Source organism: Pteronotus mesoamericanus, unplaced genomic scaffold, assembly GCF_021234165.1.
Source record: "Pteronotus mesoamericanus isolate MK-2021 breed Mesoamerican mustached bat unplaced genomic scaffold, CSHL_Meso_final contig_221, whole genome shotgun sequence".
In the NCBI taxonomy this organism is placed as follows: Eukaryota; Metazoa; Chordata; class Mammalia; order Chiroptera; family Mormoopidae; genus Pteronotus; species Pteronotus mesoamericanus.
The window spans coordinates 3095481-3115994 of record NW_026555092.1 but is presented as its reverse complement, the minus strand read 5'-3'; the positions used below and the strand labels follow the sequence as shown (position 1 = coordinate 3115994).

The 20514-nt window shown below is 44.8% G+C and overlaps 2 protein-coding genes across 5 annotated transcripts in view; one reads left to right on the top strand and one right to left on the bottom strand.

Moving 5' to 3' along the window:
* Positions 1–6178: 6178 nt before the first annotated feature.
* The window catches only part of LUZP1 (leucine zipper protein 1), a 126082-nt gene continuing 111746 nt past the window's right edge, over positions 6179–20514 (top strand). For 2 of the 4 annotated variants that reach the window (XR_008528983.1, XM_054571700.1), the window contains exon 1: positions 11924–12048. The gene's annotated coding sequence lies outside the window, so the exon portion shown is untranslated. Of the gene's footprint in view, positions 6319–11923; positions 12049–20514 lie in introns of those variants that run through there. The other 2 variants (XM_054571702.1, XM_054571701.1) reach the window with 2 other exon arrangements.
* On the bottom strand, positions 11933–12808 carry LOC129069439 (proline-rich protein 2-like). The gene has a single exon (XM_054572191.1). The coding sequence runs from the start codon at positions 12806–12808 to the stop codon at positions 11933–11935; it is 876 nt and encodes a 291-aa protein (XP_054428166.1).

The following is a 20514-nucleotide window of genomic DNA, read 5'->3' as shown; positions in this document are numbered from 1 at the left end:
CTATTAAACAATCATCTCCATTTTGCAGATGGCGAGACTGAGGCTCAGAATGGTTAAGTAACTTGCCCAAGGTCTCACAGCAGAGAAATAGCAAGGCTAAGATACGTAGCTAGGCATTGTGACCCAAGAGCCAGGAGTGCCCACACCACCATCCTGAGCCGCACCCCCAGCAGTTGCTTGACTCCTCTGCTCACTTGTCCAGTGACCTCATGCTCACTACCCTTCTATTTTTTTAAGTATAGCTACACTCACCCGGCCTTAACCAGGCACTAGGCTTTGCACTAAGCATTTTAAAAAATGCTTTATATCATTCCACGCTCACAACAGTCCTGAGTGCCCCATATCATACCCATTTTATACCTGAGAAAACCAAGGCTTAGCGGGGTGAAAACACTTGCCCAAAGTTATAAGACTGGTTAGAGACAGATGGAGATTCAATTGCAGATCTGTTCTTTATCTAGCTCAGACTGAAAGCGTGTTTATGTTTTGGTTTCTGTCCTGAAGTGGCAGCCCTAATTCCTAGTTCTCCCATCTCTCTTCCCCAACGCCTTCTTCAGAATGCAGATACTCACGGGCAGAGAAGCTCAGCTGGTTAGAGCATTGATCTGATACCCCAAGGTTGTGGGTTTGACCCCCAGTCAGGGCACATACAGGAAGCAACCAATGCCTATATAGGTGGAACAAAAATTGATGTTTCTCTTTCTCTCCCTCCCTCTCTCTCTCTAAAATCAATTAAAGGAAGAAAAGGAAAAGAAGACAGACACATTACCCCTTGAGTCTTTTTTATACCAGAGTCAATATTCTATTTAATAGTTCCTTCAACTGTTCCTCCTAAAATGTGGTTTTGTGGTCCTCCCGTTCCACAGAGGACGTTCCCGTTCCATCTCAGCCATAATTTTGTTTGTCCTCCTATGAATGAGTCATACTTTATTCATGTTCCTGTCAATGTTCTGATCCCAAATATAACAGAGGACTTGGGCAGACATGGACAGAACGACTGTCACCTCCTTCATTGAGCATACAGTGCTATTAATGCAGTCCCAAACCCAACAAAGCATCTCCTATGAACCAAGCACTGCCCCCACATATTTGAGAGACAAAGTAAACAAGCCAGCAACTTCCCTGCCCTCTTAGAATATACATTCTACCCGCAGAGTTAGGGTCATAGATCACTGAGTGAACTTTAGATAAAGATTCTGGAACGTCCAAGGTGAAAGACCCAATCCCTACCTGCCAGGTTTTTTAGATGAGACACCTGAGCCTAAGAGGCACAGTGACAGATGCAAGATTCTTCAGTGAGACAGAATCAACTTCTGCCTTTCTCAGCACCTCAGGCGCAGGTGAGCCCTGGGGCCTTAGAGAGGGAGGTAGACTGAGCTGGAAATGCCACCCTTCAGAATTTTGCTAAGTGGATCTACCCTAGGCCTCTCTCCTCAGAGCTGTCGTCAAAAATCTTCATATATTCCAGATATGACCACCAGGTGGCGCAGGAGCATCAATGAAAGGCGTAGAAATCGAAGGTGGGTGGGCGGGCACCTTTCTCGTTCACAGTAATTTTGCAGTCTGCTCTAGGACAGCGCTAAGGCAACTGTATGCATTATATGCACATACGGCGGTGGATTCTGTCTCAGTCAAGGATGGTTGTGAAAAGCTTGGACGCAGGCCCTGACCTGGGTGGCTCACTTGGTTGGGCGTTGAGCCACAAAGCGAAAAGCGGTCGGTTCAATTCCAAGGCAGGGCACATGCCAGGGTTGCAGGTCCCCCAGCAGAACACATATGAGTCAGAACCAATCGATATTTCTCTCCCTTTCTCTCTCTCTTTCTTCCCCCTATCTAAAAATAAATAAAACCTTTACAAAAAAAGAGCTTGGACACAGGTATCACACAGACTTGGCAGGAAATTTAGCACCCTTTTGCTGCTTTATCATGTTACCTCCCTGACACCTAGTTTCTGACACAGAGTGGGTGTAAGATAAGGTCCTCATTTTCCATAGAGCCAGAGCTGCTGATGTTCTCTTCCTGCCTGGTTCCTTTCCCAGGTGGACAGTAAGTAAACCCTCCTGGCAGAGAAGTCTCCTTCAGATGGCAGGGGGGTGAGGTTAATAAAATCTGACAGCCTCCCAGCCCTGCTCAGGCCTGGCAGCTCATCCACACATTTGCTCATCTTACATCACATTGTGAACTGCATGTGCAAAGGCTCTGAGGCAGGGAACTAGGAATGTTTTTTGGGGCAATGGGGCCAAGGACACCTGAGAGGCAAAATAGGGTTGGAAAAAGTAGGTTGGATTTGGGGGACGAAAGCAAGCTATCGACTTTGAACTTTGAACTGGGAGCTATTGGAGATGATCCTGCAAGGGAATGACTTGGTTAGATGTATTGAGAGCAATCACTCTGGCTCTCAAGCAGGGAGGAATGGAGGGAGGAATGGAGGTCGGAGCACCTCAAGGCAGAGAGACCAACTGGGAGGCTGGGTAAATAAGAGCTGCAGGTTGGACTTGGGTGATGGCTGTGGTGTCTGATTTTCCAAAGCCTCTGATCAGCTGGGGGTACCCTCAATAAAACGTCTGCCTTGCTCATGAAAGGGTTCCCATAAAGTAAGTGGCTGCCCTGGGGCCAGTCCAGAGGAATAGGCAGCCCAGCATGAGGTGTTTCCTAGAGGATCCTTGATGAAAACAGACAGCCTGGGGAGAGAGGTTGGCTAAAGAGATAAGATCCTAGGTCGGGGGCGGGGCGGGCAGTGTAGTCCAGTGGTTAGAACACCTAACGGCATCACACACATCTCTTTCATGTCCCAGCTCTGCCAGTTCTTAGCTATATGACCAAAGACAGGTCACTTTGCTTCTCTGATCCTCAGCTTTTTCAACTGTAAAATGTGATTATGACTAGGACTCATCCCTTGAAGCTGTTATGGGGGCTGGACAAGGTAATGTGTATAAAACTCAGTCCAGTGATTTCTACCCAACACGTGGAACCCACAAGGGAGCTTCCAGCTCTCAATCCTCCTCAGAGACAGAATCCTTTGCTATGGCACCATGGTCATTCTTGCTCTGTGGCACCTCTCCAGGTCGGCATGACTCCGAAGACAGGCCAACCTGAGCTGTATACCACACTGACATAGGTCAAAGGAGTTCCAGCCAGAAGCAAAGAAATAATGATTTGGCCAGCCCAGGGTCACATTCTGGGGGAAATGTACCATTTCTCTTCTACATTTTGAAGCATTAAAAATTAATCTTACTCCAAGAGTCTCCGGTGAGATTTTCTGTTTTATTTTGTTGCTTTCTTTCTCATTTTGTGGGTACTTGTGCACTGCAGTCGTCCTACAATACCAGTTATGGTGGAAAGGGTTTTGCATATATCCTTTTCTGTAATCTTTAGGGCAACTTTCTTAGGTAGGCACTGTTTGATATTGTCTCCACTGTATAAATGAAGAAGCTGTAGCTGGAAAAGATGAACAAATGTACCTGGGTCTGTGTAACTCCAACCCCTTTGCTCCTCGTCATGACACTTACCTGCCCTGTGGACAGTCAGCAGAAAGGTACCTAAGGCCCTCGGTTACTCCAGCCACCTCTCCTCAGAATTCCCCAGTGAGTAGGATGCCAAGACTTATCTGGTCCAAAAACCAATAAGAAAAATAACCATGTGACGTAGGGCCCAGGAATTGTCATAAAACTCTTGCTGAGGCACAGTACATTGTTTTAGTTGTGCAATACATTCCTCTGAGAGTTTAGTGCCAGGAAACATTTGTCTCTCCCGTGTCATGGACCTGATCCTTCCAATCAGGCGATAGCAATAGCTACTTTTTATACAGAATTTGCTAAGTGACAGGCCTGTTTTAAGAGCTGAATATGCCTTAACTCACTTAATCCTCCCAATGACCCTAAGCGAGGGGTGTTTATTATTATATCATCCCCATTTTTCAGATGAAGAAACAGAAGCACAGAGAGGTTATATAACTGTCCAAGGTTGCATGACTATTAAGTGGTAGAGCTGGGCTTCAAAACACACAGTCTGGCTCCAGGGTCTGTGTTTAATCACTTGTTTACAACTTTCCATATAATCTGTACCTCATCCCGTTTCCCTCTTTGGTTTGACTGCTGGGAAATTCAGAATGATGGTTTTTGCTCTGTCACAGTTGCTGTCCTTAGAAAACTTAGCCCAGCATTTCTGCTGTAATTAGTCAATTTTTCATCTTTCTTCTCTTCTTCTCTACTGGCCTTTGGTCCAGGCTTTCATTGCTCTTTGATTCTTTCTCTTTAATTATCTGTCAAACAGGCTTTGAGGCCGCAGTGGAAACCACCTCAAAATCCTTTTTGGAATAGGCAGGAAGTATTGCATCAATGAGATGAACAGAGACTATTTCTGACCAGCTGAGCCAGCTGGACACAGTCGGTGCAAGATGGATGTCTTTTGAGCATCTTCTGAATGATCAACACAATGCTCCATGATGTGGAAGATAAAACAATGAACCCACGTTAGACCCAGTGTTGGTTAAGTTATGCTAACTGCTGTAATAGAGAAAGCCTGAAATCTCAATGCCTAAATACAATAGAATCTACCTCAATGGGTACCCCATTCAGTCAAATGACTGAGTGAGACCCAGACTGACCAGCACTCTGCCATGTTCAACATGTGGTTTCCAAGGTCACCCTGGTGCTGGCATCCAGTTGGCAGATGGTAGAAAAAAAGGAGAGCTTTAAGAAAGCAGACACACTTCTTAACTTGGATTTGTCCTGAACGCGGCACATGTTTTCTCTGCCCGTATCCCTTTGGTGAAAACTAGTCACATACTTAATTACAAGGGGTGCTGGAAAGTGTAGTCTCAGCTGCTTTTCTCTGAAACAACTCTGTACATGGAAGGAGAACATCTTTGGAAGGACTGTCATCGTTTCCGTTCACACGGAACTTAAAATTATTGCGCCACCTACCCTTAGAAAATGTCTAGTAATGCCATGCAACTTGTACAGTGGCCTTCCTTTGAGTACAGGGAAAATGGAATATTTACTTTTTAGACCAAACATATTTGTCCAGCAGGGGAATGGGCTATTATGGGAGAGGGAAAGTTCATCATGAGAGGAAGTATTCAAGCAGAGGCTGAATTTTCACTTGCTGAAAGTTCTGGCAGAAGTCAAGCTAAATTCTTCCTACTGGTTCTTCTAACTTTGAGCTTCCGTGCTAGGCTCCATGGTCATCTCTGAGCACCTATTTTGTGCTTTGGTTCCAAGTGGGGCTTTGGTGATCTAGGAACAAATGAGACAAGATGCTGGCCCTCAGGTTAGTCAACTGTAATGAGTTGAAGCCAGGTATCTGGGAAACAGGATAGCAGACCTGTCTGAGCTCTGGAAACAGGAGACTGGAGCTTAATTCCTAGCTCTGCTGTTTTGTAGCTGTGTGACATTGGAGAAGCTAGTTGGCCTCTCTGGGCCTCAGTTTCCTGATTCATTAAATAGGTATAATATTTATCGTCACAGATTCTGAGGACTCAATGATCAACTAGTTTTAGAGCATTTGTAGCACAGTGCCTGCCTGGTATGTACTAAGCACTTTATGTTTATTAGCAGTAATATTTTTATGATGACCTTGGGTAAATGGGTTTATTTTTTAAAGCCTCAGTTTTCTAACCCGTCGGGTGGTGGTAATAAACTCCCATCATGGGGTGGACTCTTGCTGTGTTGTGGGGTCTGGGGTCTGCCATTTCGTCTCTCAACTTCCTCTTGGGGTCACTGGGCCGCATCACACCCAGTTCAAGGACTGAAAGATCACAGATCCGCAGTCAGCACTGTTCAGGCACCGAGGAGGAACCAGAGTTAACAAGGACGCGGTTTCCTGGCTGCGCTCCCGGGGAAGGAGGTTTGTTGCTGGGTCCCATCCCCCGGCGGGTCCTGCTCAGGAAACGCGGAGAGAAAGCCAGGAACCAGGCCTGCCAGGCCCCGCGGCCCCTCAGCGCCGTCCCTCCTCCCCCGTCCTCGACTGCAGGAAGCCGGCTGGCGGGAACGCCCTGCCGGGTGGGTGGGAAAGGCCGAGAGCTCGCCGGCCCCGCCGGCTTCCCAGGCCCGCGGCGGCGCGGAGCTGTCACTGCGGCAAACGCGCCCTCCCCCCGCCGCCCGTCCGCTCGCGCTCCTGGCGCATTCTGCCAATTAGTATTTCATGGAAGTGCTGCAGCCCGACCCCTGGGCGGCCGGCCGGAGCAGAGAGCTTGTGTCCTGCAGGCGCCATCGCCCACCAGCACTGGAACCCACGCCGCTGGGGCTGGGCTGGGGAGGGAGAGGTGTCCAGCCTTCTCTTTTGGGAGGTGAGATGCTGAGGCCTGAGGGTTTGTAGGTGAGTGGTCCAAGGGCATGGCTAGAAAACAAGAGGACCAGGATTGAACCCGTGGTCTGTTTTGACTCTAAAGTTTGTGCTTCGAGTCTGTGGTCCTGATCCAGCTTTTTGAGGGGTTTGCGGGGGGGGGGGGGGGGGGGTCAGGTTCCAGTAGAAATTCAAGAACAGGAGGTTAGAATTTGGGGGCTATTGATGGCCTCCCAGAGGTTGATAAACCCACTGGTTTTGTGTGTAACATGTTGAAATTCTTCTTCACAGTTTCAAAGGTGTCAGTGGCCCCAAAAGGGTTAAGAACCACAGCCTTCCAAGGCCTGCAGATTCCTCTGCACTGTGCTGCAAGAGGGCCTGAGGTTCCTGGGTCAGCAGCATCTTGAGAACATCTCTGCAGGGCACTGCTGTTATTCTGGAGGACTTGGGGTCTCTCCCAGTATCTTTCTCTTGGACCTTGAAAACCTTTCGATAGGATCCTGGTGTGTGTCAGGGGATTTGAGGTCCCCATGGGGCCCTGGTATCTCTTTCTGAGGTTCTGAGAATCTCACCTAAGGTCCTATGGTCCTCCATGGTATGAGTTCTAAAGCTGGGCCTCAGGAGGCCTACGAACCCACTGAAGTTACAGGCATGACTTTTGTGCATTTTATACATGCAGTTTCTGGGAGAGGTTTCATGGATTTGACCAGATTCTCAAAGGAGGTCCCTAAACTCCAAGGCTAGGAAAAACTTTGCCTCAGAGTATTCAGTGTTAGACCTTGCTCCCCTGTCATGAATAAGAGCCAGGGAAGTATAAGATGGAAGAGATAAAAGGCAGTATTGTTTAGTAGATAGAACATGGGCTATGGAATCAGGCATTCCAGGTTAAAATCCCAGCTTTTCCCTTTCCCAGCTGTGTGACCTTGAGTAAATTTCTTAACCTCTCTGATCCTCAAGGCCCCTTCCTTTAGGAAGCCTTCCCTGTGTCCTGGATTGAGTTAGGTCCCCACTCTGTATCCCTGAAGACCTCATAGCACTTGGCCTGATACTTTGTGGCACTCGATGCAATTGTCATGAAGTAGTTAATCATGTTTTATGTTGCCTTGTCTCTCCAGACCTTTGCTGTCTCACAGTTTGTGCAGTGCCTGGCATGTTAGGCTCTCAGCCATTTGCTATGAAGTAGATGAGTGAGGGAGGGGTGGGATGCATGGCAGATGCTACACTGGGGGCAGACGGATCAGAAATGAATAAGCATCGTTTCTATCCTTGAGGAGGCCCCAGGCTAGTAGTGAGAATAACATGAGTCCATGCAAGGAAGACTCCCCTAAATACTTTAATGGAGGGGGGCAGGCAGTAAACCTTAATGGGGATATTCAGTAATAAGGAAAGCACCAAGAGAACCTAAGATGAGTAGGGCTCAGGCCTGGAACAGCTGACCTGAGGACTTCCCTTCGTATTATGTGTTGCAACTTACAAAGCTCTTAACTCATATAAAATATCCAGTTATGTCCTTATCTGATGGAGATGGGGAAACTGCTGTTGAGAAGAGTTCAGTGACTTGTCCAAGGCCACCCAGGCCATCATGGCTGCCTGAGTGCACAGTTCACTGGCTTCATAATTCAGCCCGCATCCTTCAGGAACTGGGCTTTGTTGTCGTCAGGTCTTGGCTTAGATCCCATTAGATGTGAGACTTTGAGCAAGTTGCTTTACCTCCTTGAGTGTTGTTTTCCTAACCCCCATAGTCTATATGGGATAGTAACTGTAAAGTGTCCAGTATGATGCTTGTTTTATAGCAAAGGATGTATAAGTGTTTGTTGAATAATGGATGAAACATAGGCATTTGTGGGTGGCTTGAAATGTGAGTCGACTTAAAATCATGACTTTTGGGGGAAAGTAGGGGGAATTTAGGGCGATTTTATCCCTTTCTACTCTCACTTTCTACGATTCCTGTGAGCCTTAGCACTGGCCTCAATCACAATGTTATACTTTATTGTTTGCAAACCAAGAAAAATGAACCAACCCCTTTTCCCTGATGACTAAGTAATAGAACCTCTTTATAAAAAATTTAAATTGTAGCCTTGGCTGGTGTGGCTGAGTTTGTTGGGCATTGTCCCTCGAACCAAAAGTTTGCCAGTTAAATTCCCAATGGGAGCAATATACCTGGGTTGTGAGTTCGGTCCCCTGGGGCACGTAGGGAAGGCAACCAGTCGATGTTTCTCACATCAGTGTTTCTCATCCTCTCTTTCGCCCTCCCTTCCTGTCTCTCTAAACAACAGAATAAAGTAAACTATTAAAAAATTTAAATTGCAGAAATATATAATGAAAATCAAAGTGCAAATTTAGGGACAGCAGGCACAAGATGCTTAAAAGTATCTCCTACTGGCTTTGCCATGGTTCCTGGGAGTTGTTAGGAGTCTTGCCTTTGGGTGTAGCATTGAAAGTTCAAGTGCAACTAAGGGCTGAGGAGGAGGTAAAAGGTGAGAATTTCTGGACAGCAGCTTTCCCTGCAATGGCATGAAGAGTGAGATGTGACTTGTGGAACTTTCTATGATTCAGATGCCCACTGCTGATTTGTCTTGTAAGTTGTGTTTTCATTCCTGTTCTTCTTCTCTCTTAGCATCTAATAGAGTCCTTTTTTTTTTTTTTTTTTTTTAAGATTTTATTTATTTTTAGAGAGGGGAAAGGAGGGAGAGAGGGAGAGAAACATCAATGTGTGGTTGCTTCTTGTGTGTCCGCTACTGGAGACCTGGCCCGCAACCCAGGCATGTGCCCTAGATTGGGAATCGAACCACAGACCCTTTGGTTCGCAGGCCGGCACTCAATCCACTGAGCCACACCAGCCAGGGCTAGTAGAATCTTTTCTGAATGTTACTGCTGCCCAACAGTGTCACCCCAATAAATTAAATAAAAAGAAAAAAAAAACAGTTCCTGAGTTCCTGCTACACATACACACACACACAGAAAAACAAATTAAAAAGTAAGAAAAAAGGTGAAAGCCTTCTGTTTAGTTCTCTATATTCTCCATATTTCATGCATGTATTAAGCATATATTAAAGCTATAACCATGGGGTCCTACTACACCTGTAATTCTGCAACTTACTCTTGTTGTTGAACAATACCCAGTAGATACGTTTTCTTTCCTTTTTTTAAAACAAGATTTTATTTATTTATTTTTAGAGAGAGGAGAAGAGAGGGAGAAAGGGAGAGAAACATCGATGTGTGAGAGAAATATCTATCACATGGGTCAGATCAGTTGCCTCAAGCCTGGCTCCCCCACCCCCCAGTCAGGGACCTGACTGTGCCCTGACTGGAATCAAACTGGTGACCTTTGGGTTTGCGGAACGATTCTTAACCCACTAAACCACACCAGTCAGGGCTAGATATATTTTCTTGCCTGCTCAAGAAAATCTACCTCATTCCTTTTACCAAGTGAGCTTCTTGAGGACAGGACTATTAGTTAGCCCTGCAGCCCAGAGGCCAGCACATGAGAGGCCTTACTTGGGCGACATCTTGCAATATAATAACAGCAGCCACCATATACTAGGATGAACTAAGTGCCAGGCTTTGAACTAAGCTCTTTCACATGTTATTTCATTTAATTCTCACAGCCACTGTATGAGGTAGGCACTATTTTTATTCCCACTTTTCAGATGAGAGACTGAGGTGCAGAGACTTGGAAGTTCAAGGTCACAAACTGGTAAGCGGTGGAGCTGAGATTTGAACCCTGATTTGACCTGTGACAAAGCTTTGGTGTGAATGAATGAATAAGTGGTTGATGGGGTCATGGATCTCGAGGAGATAGTTCTGTCTTCAGAACCTCCCCTAAGTCCTGCATTCTCTCTTCCACCAGTTTGCAATGCGTGGAATCAGCATCAGGGCAAAGGAAGGACTCAGTAAAGTCCCTTTTTCTGTCTGCAGCAATCCTGTGGCCATGCCTGCTTTTCATGGGAAATAACATTTCTGAATTTCCTAGTCTAAAAATAAGCCTTAATTTGTTAGGGGCCCTTGAGGATCGGCCCAGGCATTTCAGGACAGCCATTTGCCTGTCCGCAGAGCAGGAAATTAATCAGAATCCCAGAACCCTTTCCCTCTTCCCACAGGCCAGCACTCTGGAAACGCCCAGTGCCTTTCTGCAGTCCTCCTGGAGGGCTGCGGAGATGCCAAGGGCAGTTTAACACAGATCCATCGCTCTGTAAGGGAAGTGAGAGGAGAAAGGCGTGAGGGAGAAGTGGGTCAGCTCTGCTGCAAAGGATTTGCAGAGAAAATTCGAAGCTGTGCCCACCTTTGAGCAGTGCTGAGTGACAGAGATACCCTGGGGTATCAGATGTGACTCTGTAGCATCCCCCTGAGGTCTAGAAACTGGAGTGTTGGTGCCTGTTCCAATGGCAACCCACTGCAGGGCTACTTTCAGTGGGCCTCTTTCTCTCTCAGGATTTAGGAGTCTTCTACTATGTGATGATTGGGCAGATTATCACTAGGGATGCTATGTGGTTTTACAAGCTAGAAAAAAAATATTGATGATGATAATAATAATAACAAAAATAAGAATGACAACTACATAGTGTGTGGAACATGTGTGGGTTCTGACCCTAAGGGAGGGAGGAAGTGCTAAGAAACAAAAGAAAGATAAATTTGATCCAAGTTGAAAATGTGTTCATGACCTCATGAGAGTTAAACACAATGCCATGGATATTCCAAGCAGGGAGAGTCGACTTCTGGCTGGGGAAAACTAGGAATTGTAAGTTGAGATGAGACAGCGAGGGAAGAGAATGAGCAATGGGGCAGATGTGGGAAAGCAGTGGGTGTGCTAGAGGAAGTTTGGATAAACTGTACAGTCGGTATGTGTGTGTGTGTGTGTGTGTGTGTGTGTGTGTGTGTGTGTACGTAAAGGTAGGAAGAGAAGGAACCAGGCCAGGGATTTTGATTTTATTACATAGGCAATAAGGAACTTACACAAGAGATGTCTCAAGAGACCAGCTGTGCTGTTGCAGTCAGAGAGGAAGCAGCCCTCAGAGTATCTATGCCCTGGCTTGTGAATGCAGCTCTGTGCCAGTATGTGGGAGGGCATCTACCAGAAGAGTGTCTCTGGCTGTGTCCTGTACCACGCTGGGTGTGGGTCTTGGGTTCCCTTCAAAAGCTCCTCTCCCCATCTCTCTGGGCTCTGGGTACCTTGCACATAGCAGGTCCACAGGAAATATGCTACAGAATTATTGGAGGGACTTTTGACATCATCTGGTTATCGCCCAGGCCCATTTTAAAAAAGTTGAAAGTGAGGGATAGGAAAGGACTTGTCTATTAATTCACACAATGAATTAATAGCAGAGCTGGGGACTGAAACTCATGCCTCCTTAGTCTAAACAGAGTTTCCTTTCCACATTTGCTGAGTATTAGAAATAGTATTTATTGAGTGATTACTCCATACCAGGCCCTGGGCTAAACACCTTTACATGGATCATTTAATCCTCACAGTCCCCCAGAGAGTGCCCTTTCTTGAAAGCAAGATATCTTGTCTCCCATTTTGATTTCCCACCGCGTTTACAGCCTGGCAGAGACCAAGTCCTGGGAAGAGGGAAAAACCACGAAGGGGGCGGAGCGTACAGGCCAGCCCCGCCCCTCGCAGCAGACCCCGCCTTCCAGGACGTTGACGTCACCCTTTGGGCCCGCCCCTCATTGTCAGTCCCGGGGAGCCCGAGGAGGCGCCGGCCGCCGGGACGAGAGCGCTGGAGTCTTCGGCTGGCGGGAGCGTGGGCCGGAGTCGCGGAGGTGAGGGGTCGGTGGTGGGGCGGTGGGAGCGCGGTGCGGGAGGCCGGGGCGGCCGATCGAGAAGAAAGGTGGGCGCCTGGAGTGGATTACCTGCCCTGCGGAGGGGTCGGGGCACCCGGGGGCGACGGGGCAGACCCGACGGGCGCACCCGGGGGAGGGCTTGGGGGTGTGTGGACTTGAGGTGGGGGGAGAGTTTGAGTGGAATTTTGGAGGAAAAACTCCGAAGGGGAGATCTTTGGGAGCGAGACCTTGAGAATGTTTTTGGAGTTTTTGAAGGGGGAGGGAAGGTTTTGAGAGACTTCTCGATGGGAACGAGAATCTGAGGAGAAATGTTTGGAGCCGGGAGCTGAGGGGATGTTTTATGGGGGGCGCGGAGGAAGAGTTTTAGGGTCGAGTTTGGGATTCGGGTGGAGAGCGCGCCGGGCGCGGTGGGGGCGGGGAACGGCGCAGCGGGGCGGGGGGCCGGGGCCGCCGGGGAGGGGGCTGCGCGGGGCCCGCGGGCACCCGGGGAGGAAGGAAGTGATCTTACAGGAAGAGCCCGGGAGCTCCCGAGGAGGAGGAGGGAGGGAGGTTTGGGAGAGCTCGGGCCGGCGTGCGGGGCTGGCTGCGGGACCGGGCTGCCGGGGCGAGGACTGGGCGGGGAGGGGTCCCGCCGCCGCCGCCGCCGCCGCCGCAGCTGTCGGCCCGCCTTACCGGCCCGCGTCCCGGCGTATGCTGGTCTCACAGCCAGACCGCCGGGCCAGGAAGGAATTTGAGGCATTCGCTTTGTTTAAGTTGCCAGTAGACAGTCCTGAGGACTAATTAATGGTGGAATCTGCAGGGGACGCGGGCGAGCTGGGCCGGGGCCGACCCCCGCCCGCCGCCGCCGCCGCAGCGGTGAACTTTCCGCAGCGCTCGCGGCCCGCCTCCTTGCGCTCCCCCACCCCTACCCGGGCCGGGAAGGAGCCATGGCTTCCCGAAGCGCAGGAATGAAGTGCGGTTTCTGGGGCCCGTGGCCTCGGGCGTCGGAGGCTTACTGCAGGGAACCAGGCTCCTGGAGTGGCCCGGCGGGGGGTTCTGAGTCCGGTTTAGCGCTCTGTGAGGTGCCTGCGGTTTTTGTTAATAACCTTGGAGGAGGCTCTGTGAGCCGAGAAAGACTGTCTTGCTTGGGAGCATCTGTTTCTTCATCGTCAGCCCCTTTCCTAACACTGCGGAGCTTGTTGTGGCTTGTTTCGGAAATGCCGAGACTGGTGCTCACACTTAAGGGTGGGAGAGGATAAGAGAATAGGCACCCCCAAAACGCTGCAGTGCGATCTCTAGAAAGACAGACTGCTTGCAGGTTCTCCGTCGCACCTTCGCTGACATGAATGACCTTGGGAAAAGAATTGTGTTTCTGAGCTCCTGGTGCCTTATCTGTCTCGGTTGAGGAGAAAATACTCTCTGGACTTACCTGCCTTTTGAAAATATTTTGAGGGGAGGGGTTTGCTGCTTTTTACAAACTGCTGCAGTTCTGGCCTAAGGAGCTGGACTGGTGTCAGAACCCGGCGGAATTCAGATCACCTAGTAAGATTTTACTACCTCAGATTAGGGAGGGAGGGTGAACATTTCCCTTCTGAGAATCTGTACAGTATGTTCCAGATTGTTTCTGTGACTTCGTGTGCGGATTTGGTGGCATTTGTGTGGTTAAACTAAATAACCCCCGTCGAAAATTCACTTGTCAGAAATAATTATTTTGCTCAGAATTCCCCTTGGGGCAGATTAAGGTTTTGCTCGATTTATTCAGAAGAATTTTCCAGGTTTCTAAAATTAAATCACTTTTCTAAACATAGTACTAAAGTTAGAGAAACTGGAAACAGTGGGATGAGAAGGGAGTTGATTAGGGTATGAATAAGGCAGCAAATACAGGTTCATTGTCCTCTGATTACTAATAGGGATTGTGGATGAGCCTTGATTAACAGGCATTTTCTTACTCTTAAATAATTTAAGACCAAGAAAGGGAACTAGTATTGTTGAGTTGCCTACTCTGTGCCCAGTAACTGTGCTACGTGGCGTCTGTCTCACATAGGCTTCACAACAGTGTTGTGAGGGGGTAGTTGGCTTCTCTGTTTCACATGAACAGACTGTGAGGGTCAGAAGGTAAAGTGACTTTTCCCAAGTTTATATAGGAAGCTAATAAGAAGTGTTGCTGGAATTCAAGTTTAAGTCTGTTAACCAAACAGGGGTGTCCAACCTTTTGGCATCTCTGGACCACACTAGAAGAAGAGTTGTCTTGGGCCACACATTAAATACACAAACACTAACAAAAACTGATGAGCAAAAAAAAAAAAAAAGGTTTTAAGTACATTTACAGTTTTGTATTGGGCCACATTCATAGCCATCCTGGGCCGCATGTGGGTTGGACACCCCTGGAAGGTCCATGGTTATCTCCACTAGGCACACTGAGTTGGAAACCAGAAGGCCTAGTTTCCAGGCCTTTGACTCAGCCACTGGGTCACGGTGGACCTAGACTGTCAGTTAAGTCCATTTCCCATTAATGGTTCATTCTTTTTTCCAGCAATGTTGTCAGTATGCTTTTGAGATGTTCTAGTTTTCTGGTAGAAGGACAAACATATAAGGCTGTGGTTGGGGTATGTTCTATATGCAGTAGGTGCTGAATGAATTTTTTTATAGAGTACCTAGGTGATCATAGATTGCATTTATATAATGAAAGATATTGGATAGCTAACGGTTCCTCCACTGTAGAGCCATCATTGAGGTAACACTCATGATCAGAAACTGAACCATTTTTCATGTAACATGGCTTTTTGGGAAGACGTCAGCTTGTGACTAAAGCACATTACAGACAGGTAGGACCTACGTAGTCAAGCTGAAAAATTTGGTATAAACTTCGATGTGCGTAATAGATAATAGGTAAATATTTGTTGAATGAATGCGTGCATTCCTTTTTAAAAAAGTCAGCTTTCTTGAGGTATAATTTACTTACAATAAAATTCACCAGTTTTAAGTGTACACTTTGTGGTGTATACATAACAAATGTATACAGCTGTGTAATCACCACTAATGCCTTCATTTGTTTAAACAAGTTAGTTTCAACAAATTGGTTAGCAAAGTGATCCCTGGGAATGTCATTGTTGTTGTTTTTTTTTTTTTCCAACTTTTTAAAAAAGATTTTATTTGTTTATTTTTAGAGAGAGGGGAAGGGAAAGAGAAAGAGGGAGAGAAATATAAATGTGTGAGAGATTCATTGATTGGTTGCCTCTCGCACATCCCCAGCCTGGGACCCAGCCTGCAACCCAGACATGTGCCCTGGCTGGGAATTGAACCAGTGACCTTTGTTCACAGGCTGGTGCTTAATCCACTGAGACACACCAGCTAGGGTGTCAAGTTTCTCTATTCAGACTCAATGCTGGTGCCATCAGAGTAAATACTAGAGAGTCAAGGCACCAAATTTGTAGGAAATAGGAGGTCTTAGATCTTCAGTAGTGAGGTGCATGAGGAGAATAAGAGAGGTAGAGGTGGGAGCACTTGTCATATTGGAAAAGACAGATTGAACCAGGTTTTCATTACTTTTAGGATGGGGGATACATTGTAGGGGAAAAAGACTCAAAGATTTATTAAAGAGTTGAACTGTTGTTGTTGTTATTATTTTGAAATGGTAGCTCCTGAAATAAAAAACATCTTTGGCTATCCTTAAGAAGTGCTTACATGTTAATGGTTGTTCAAATTCTTAAGGGTGGGGATGCTATAAAATGATTGAAGGGCTTGTCCTTCCATCTGTGACAGAATATCCTTAGTTTATCTCTAACTTGTTTTAGCTAATATTCCAGAAAGGGAATATATTAGGTAGAAATTGTCTTTCTGGGATGACATAAGATAATTTTCTTCTTTCTCATAATTTCTTGTCACTGAACATGTCCTAATTTGCTTTCATTTAAGTTTCTGTCTTAGGAAATGCTTGAAACCTGTTGTGCTAAGAAACCCCATTTTTACCTCTTTCTCCTTCTTTTTTCTCTTTATTCATTCTGTTTCTATCTGTTGACCATTCTATAATCATCTTTTCCCACTCGTGAATCCTGAGAATGAAAACTTCTTAACCATCAGCCCTCCATATACCATTAGGAAATAATAATTAAATTAAAATACCAGGCTACCAACTCAGTATTTTGGGTTATGATGGGGGAAAATAATAACTGTACGAAGTAGTCATTATCCTCATTTTATACATGAGGGAGCTAAAGCTCAGAGCAGTTACTGGAAGAGCTAGTGAGGGGTAGACCATTGATTTGAACTCAGGTATGATTGGTGCTCAGGTTTGGAATCTTTCTATTTCATTACACACTCTGGTCTCTTGGGTTGGGGGGAGGGGAATGGAGGGCAAGGGAAGTGATTGAAAATACCATATTAACATATAAGCCAAAACATAACAGGCATTGCTAACCTGTTTAGACATGGCTGTTTTCATCCATTCCTTTCTTAATTTCTGGAAATGCCTCCTTATATATCTCCTTATAAATTTTGAAGAACTTATAGCTCATCCTTTATTGCAAAATTCCCTTCCCGGATTTGGCATTTATTCTTTATAAACATGGTATTTTGTGTTCAATGCCTGATTTATTCTTCTCCCTATCTTATGTGTATCAGTCAGTCAGGACCCTACATATTTGTAGATGTTCCTCTATTTCTGTTTTATCTGGATAGAGTAATATTTTTAAAATGTTTATTACATTAAAAGCTTGAATATATAATAAAAAACTTATTACAGTGCTTTATTGATATATATAATGTATGTGCTATAAATACAGAAACATATCATAAAAACAATTTGATGATGCTTCCCCGCCTAGTGTGGCTCAGTTGGTTGGAGTGTTGTCCAGTTCGTGGGTTCAATTCCTGGTCAGGGCACAAGTTGGTTTTCAGTTGGACGTGAACAGAGGCAAACTGCTTAGGTTATAGGTTCGGTCCCTGGTTGGGGTGTCTACCAGAGGCAACCAATTGATGTTTCTCTCCTTCTTTCTCCTTCCCTTCCCCTCTCTCTAAAATCAATAAGCATGTCCTTGGGTGAGGGTTAAAAAACTTTTGATGACTTTCATAAACTGAATATAGCCATGTAACCAGCACCCAGATCAAGAAACAGCATTACCAGTACCTAGAAGACCCAGTCTAATTTCCTTCCAGTTGCCAATGCCCTTCCACCATCCATGGTGACTTCTAACCACATAGATTACTTTCATTTGTTTTTGTGCTTTTGTAAAAATGGAATCATACAGCATATATTCTTTTGGGTCTGGGTCCTTTTATTCAACAGTCTGTGAATATGCAAACACTTTTTTAATGGTTTTCTTCTGGGCTTGGAACAAAATACAAGTTCGAACTCTATCTTGGCTTGTGATGCCGTGTATATAACTTGGCCCATTCCTACCTCTCCAATCTCATGGTCCATATGCTTTCTTATTTATTTATTTTTAAACTGAGCAAGTTCTTTCATACCTTTGGGCTTTTGTATGGGTGGCTCCCTCTTTCTTGAACACTCCCCTGCTCTTTGCCTGGCTGCCTATTTTGCTAGTCCTTTCCCTTTATTCCCTATTACTTCAGTCTGTTGCCTGCCTTCTTAGCACCTATTACAATTTATAATGATAGATCTGTTTGCATGATTATTATCTGTCTTTGTCACTGGACCTCACAGGAGCAGGGAGCTCATCAGTTTTGTTCACCAGTGTATACGTAGTCCCTAACACAGTGACTGACATGTAGTAGATATTTAATAAATATTTAATGACCACATGCCCAATTCAGAACCTTTGTTCCCATCATCTTTTGTCCTTTTCTTCTCTTATGCTATTTAACCAATTAATCTTTTCCATCCTTCAAGGCTCAGTTCAGTTACCCCTCTTTGAAGTCTGTCCCGACTTTGCAATAATAAATCTCTCTTTAAAAAATTGTGACATTTATTACTGATACCCCTTATATTCTTGGCAAGTCACACTAGCATGTATCTTATCTATCTAATTGGATCAAAAGCATCTTTCTCAAAAATCTTGCAGCTAGTAATCCCACACCCCTCATACTCTTGGGTAACTTGACTAGGTTTTATCTTCACCTAATTTGATCAGAAGCTAAGTTTGTCTTAGCCAGTACTCCTCTCAGTTCCTTTCACTGTGACTCTCAGTAGAGTTTTTGATGATTGATAGTAATGATACTCATGTATAGATAGCAAATTTAATTTTTCAAGCTTATTAATAAGGATTCTTTTTTCTAGAATTCTGTTTTGTGTTTTCTCTACAAAGCTTGGGAGTGCTCCAGCTACTTTGGGTGATTTAACAACAATTAGAGTGTGAAAGTACAGGAGTCCAGTTCTGGTGCCACAAAGCATATACTCTTGGAATCTGTCACTGGTAAAGAACTAACTATGCACAGCGCCTTCTTGGAAAGATGCTAGTCAGTGCTTCTCTCATGTTCTCAGACTGGAGTTATTAACTGAAATGAGCTACTAAGTATTAACCTCATTTGAATTATTCTGTTGAATAACATTTTATTTAGATGTCACCAATGAAAAATTTAGCCAATTAAATCTATTTAAAGTCACCTTCTCTGACTTGTCAGTGAGCTCTCTCAGTGGTTTTTCTTTCTTTTATTAAAAGTAGAAGAATATATGTATTAATTTCATACATACTTTAAGTCTATTTATTTATTTATTAGAAAAGATTTTACTTATTTATTTTTAGACAGAGGAAAAGGAAGGGAGAAAGAGAGAGAGAGAAATATTGATGTGCGAGAGCTACATCAATTGTTTGCCTCTTGCACGCCCCCAACTGGGGACCTGGCCCGCAGCCCAGGCATGTGCCCTCATTGGCAATTGAACCGGTGACCTCTTGGTTTGCAGTAAAATGCCCAACCCACTTTCTTGTGTGTTCCCTCACTGGGGATCAAACTCGCAACCATGGCATATCAGGAGGATCCTCTAACCAACATAGGACTTGGCCAGGCTCTATGTGTTTTTAAGTAGTGATTATGTTGACTTTTCTGATAGAACTATATCGGAAGATTTGGGGTAATTTAGTAAATTTTTTTTAATGGTGACATGCGGGCAGAGATACTGAGGAAGCTTCCGAGACACATTGGAGTAATTTTGTTAACTTTCACTATTATCTTTTTCTTTAGCAACCTAGAAATATTTTATGAAATCAGCCTATTTGCTTTTTGACTTATTTACTCTAGGTCAAAATAAAAAGTATAGGTAGAATCAGAAATTTTCTTTTGAAATGTGAAGAGACAAATGATAAACTATGGAGAGTTCATTACAAAAAGTAATTTTTAGAATGGATTACAAAGTAAATACATATTTAACCTAGTCTCCTATACTTCATACATTCACTGTAGAATTGTTCATAGTGTTGGCTTCTAGCCATCATGAGATCTTGGAGTACATTTCTGAATCACAAATTTTACTCAAGTAAAGCTTTATTAGATGTGGTTTATTGTATTTTGATTCTTTAACAATTGGTTACTCATTCGTGTCCTGTTCTCATTCTTTGACCATTTTGGTTAAATAGTACTTTTCCTTATAAGGTTATTTAAAGCTCTACAGTTCTAGTTTCATAGCCTCAGAAAGCCCCAATTTCTCCATCTTTAAGAACGTGATAGTGGCTGTGAAGATTAAATAGTTTAACGTACAAAAACACTTAGATCATAATGTTGGTACATATTAAATATTAATCATTATTTCAGTTTTACCCTTGCATTTTTGTTCACTCAAAGAACTGATGAAAAGCTTCCTCTTCTTATTTATATTTTATAAAAGGAGTAACTTAAATTAAAAAAAAAAAAGGATTCTAGAGGAAGGGGAAGGGAGGAAGAGAGGGTAAGGACATCAATGTGAGAGAGAAAACATTGATTGGTTGCCTCTTTCTTTCATGTGCCTCAACTGGGGACTGAACTCGCAACCCAGAGTGTGCCCTGACTGGGAATCAAACCTGCAACCTTTCAGTTTACAGGATGGCACCCAACTAACCGAACCACATCAGCCAGGGTCTCTTTTTATTATTTTTAAAATTAATATGATTTAGTCTAAAGTCAGGTAATATTCTTTATATACAGGCAAAACTAGAAGAAACTCAACAATATTTAAGGGCTGAATTTTAACTTTACTGATATCTGTTGAAGCTAAACAGCATTTTTTTCCAGTGACCATTTTGACTTCCTTTTTATTTATAGGAAATCTGTTTTTCTTGAATGGCTCATCAGCTCAAACATTGGTTATATAGTTATAATTGGTACAAGGGAGAGAGAATTTCTGCTTGTTCTAGCCAGCCCTTCATCATTTAAAGAGAGACCTGGCAACTGGAAGCTGAGACTATTGGAAGCATAACACAAGAATATATGTGTGTATATATATTTAAAGTTTTTATTTATTCTTAGAGAGAGGGAATGGAGGGAGAAAAAAAGGGAGAGAAAGATCAGTGTGTAAGAGAGACATCGATTGGTTGCCTC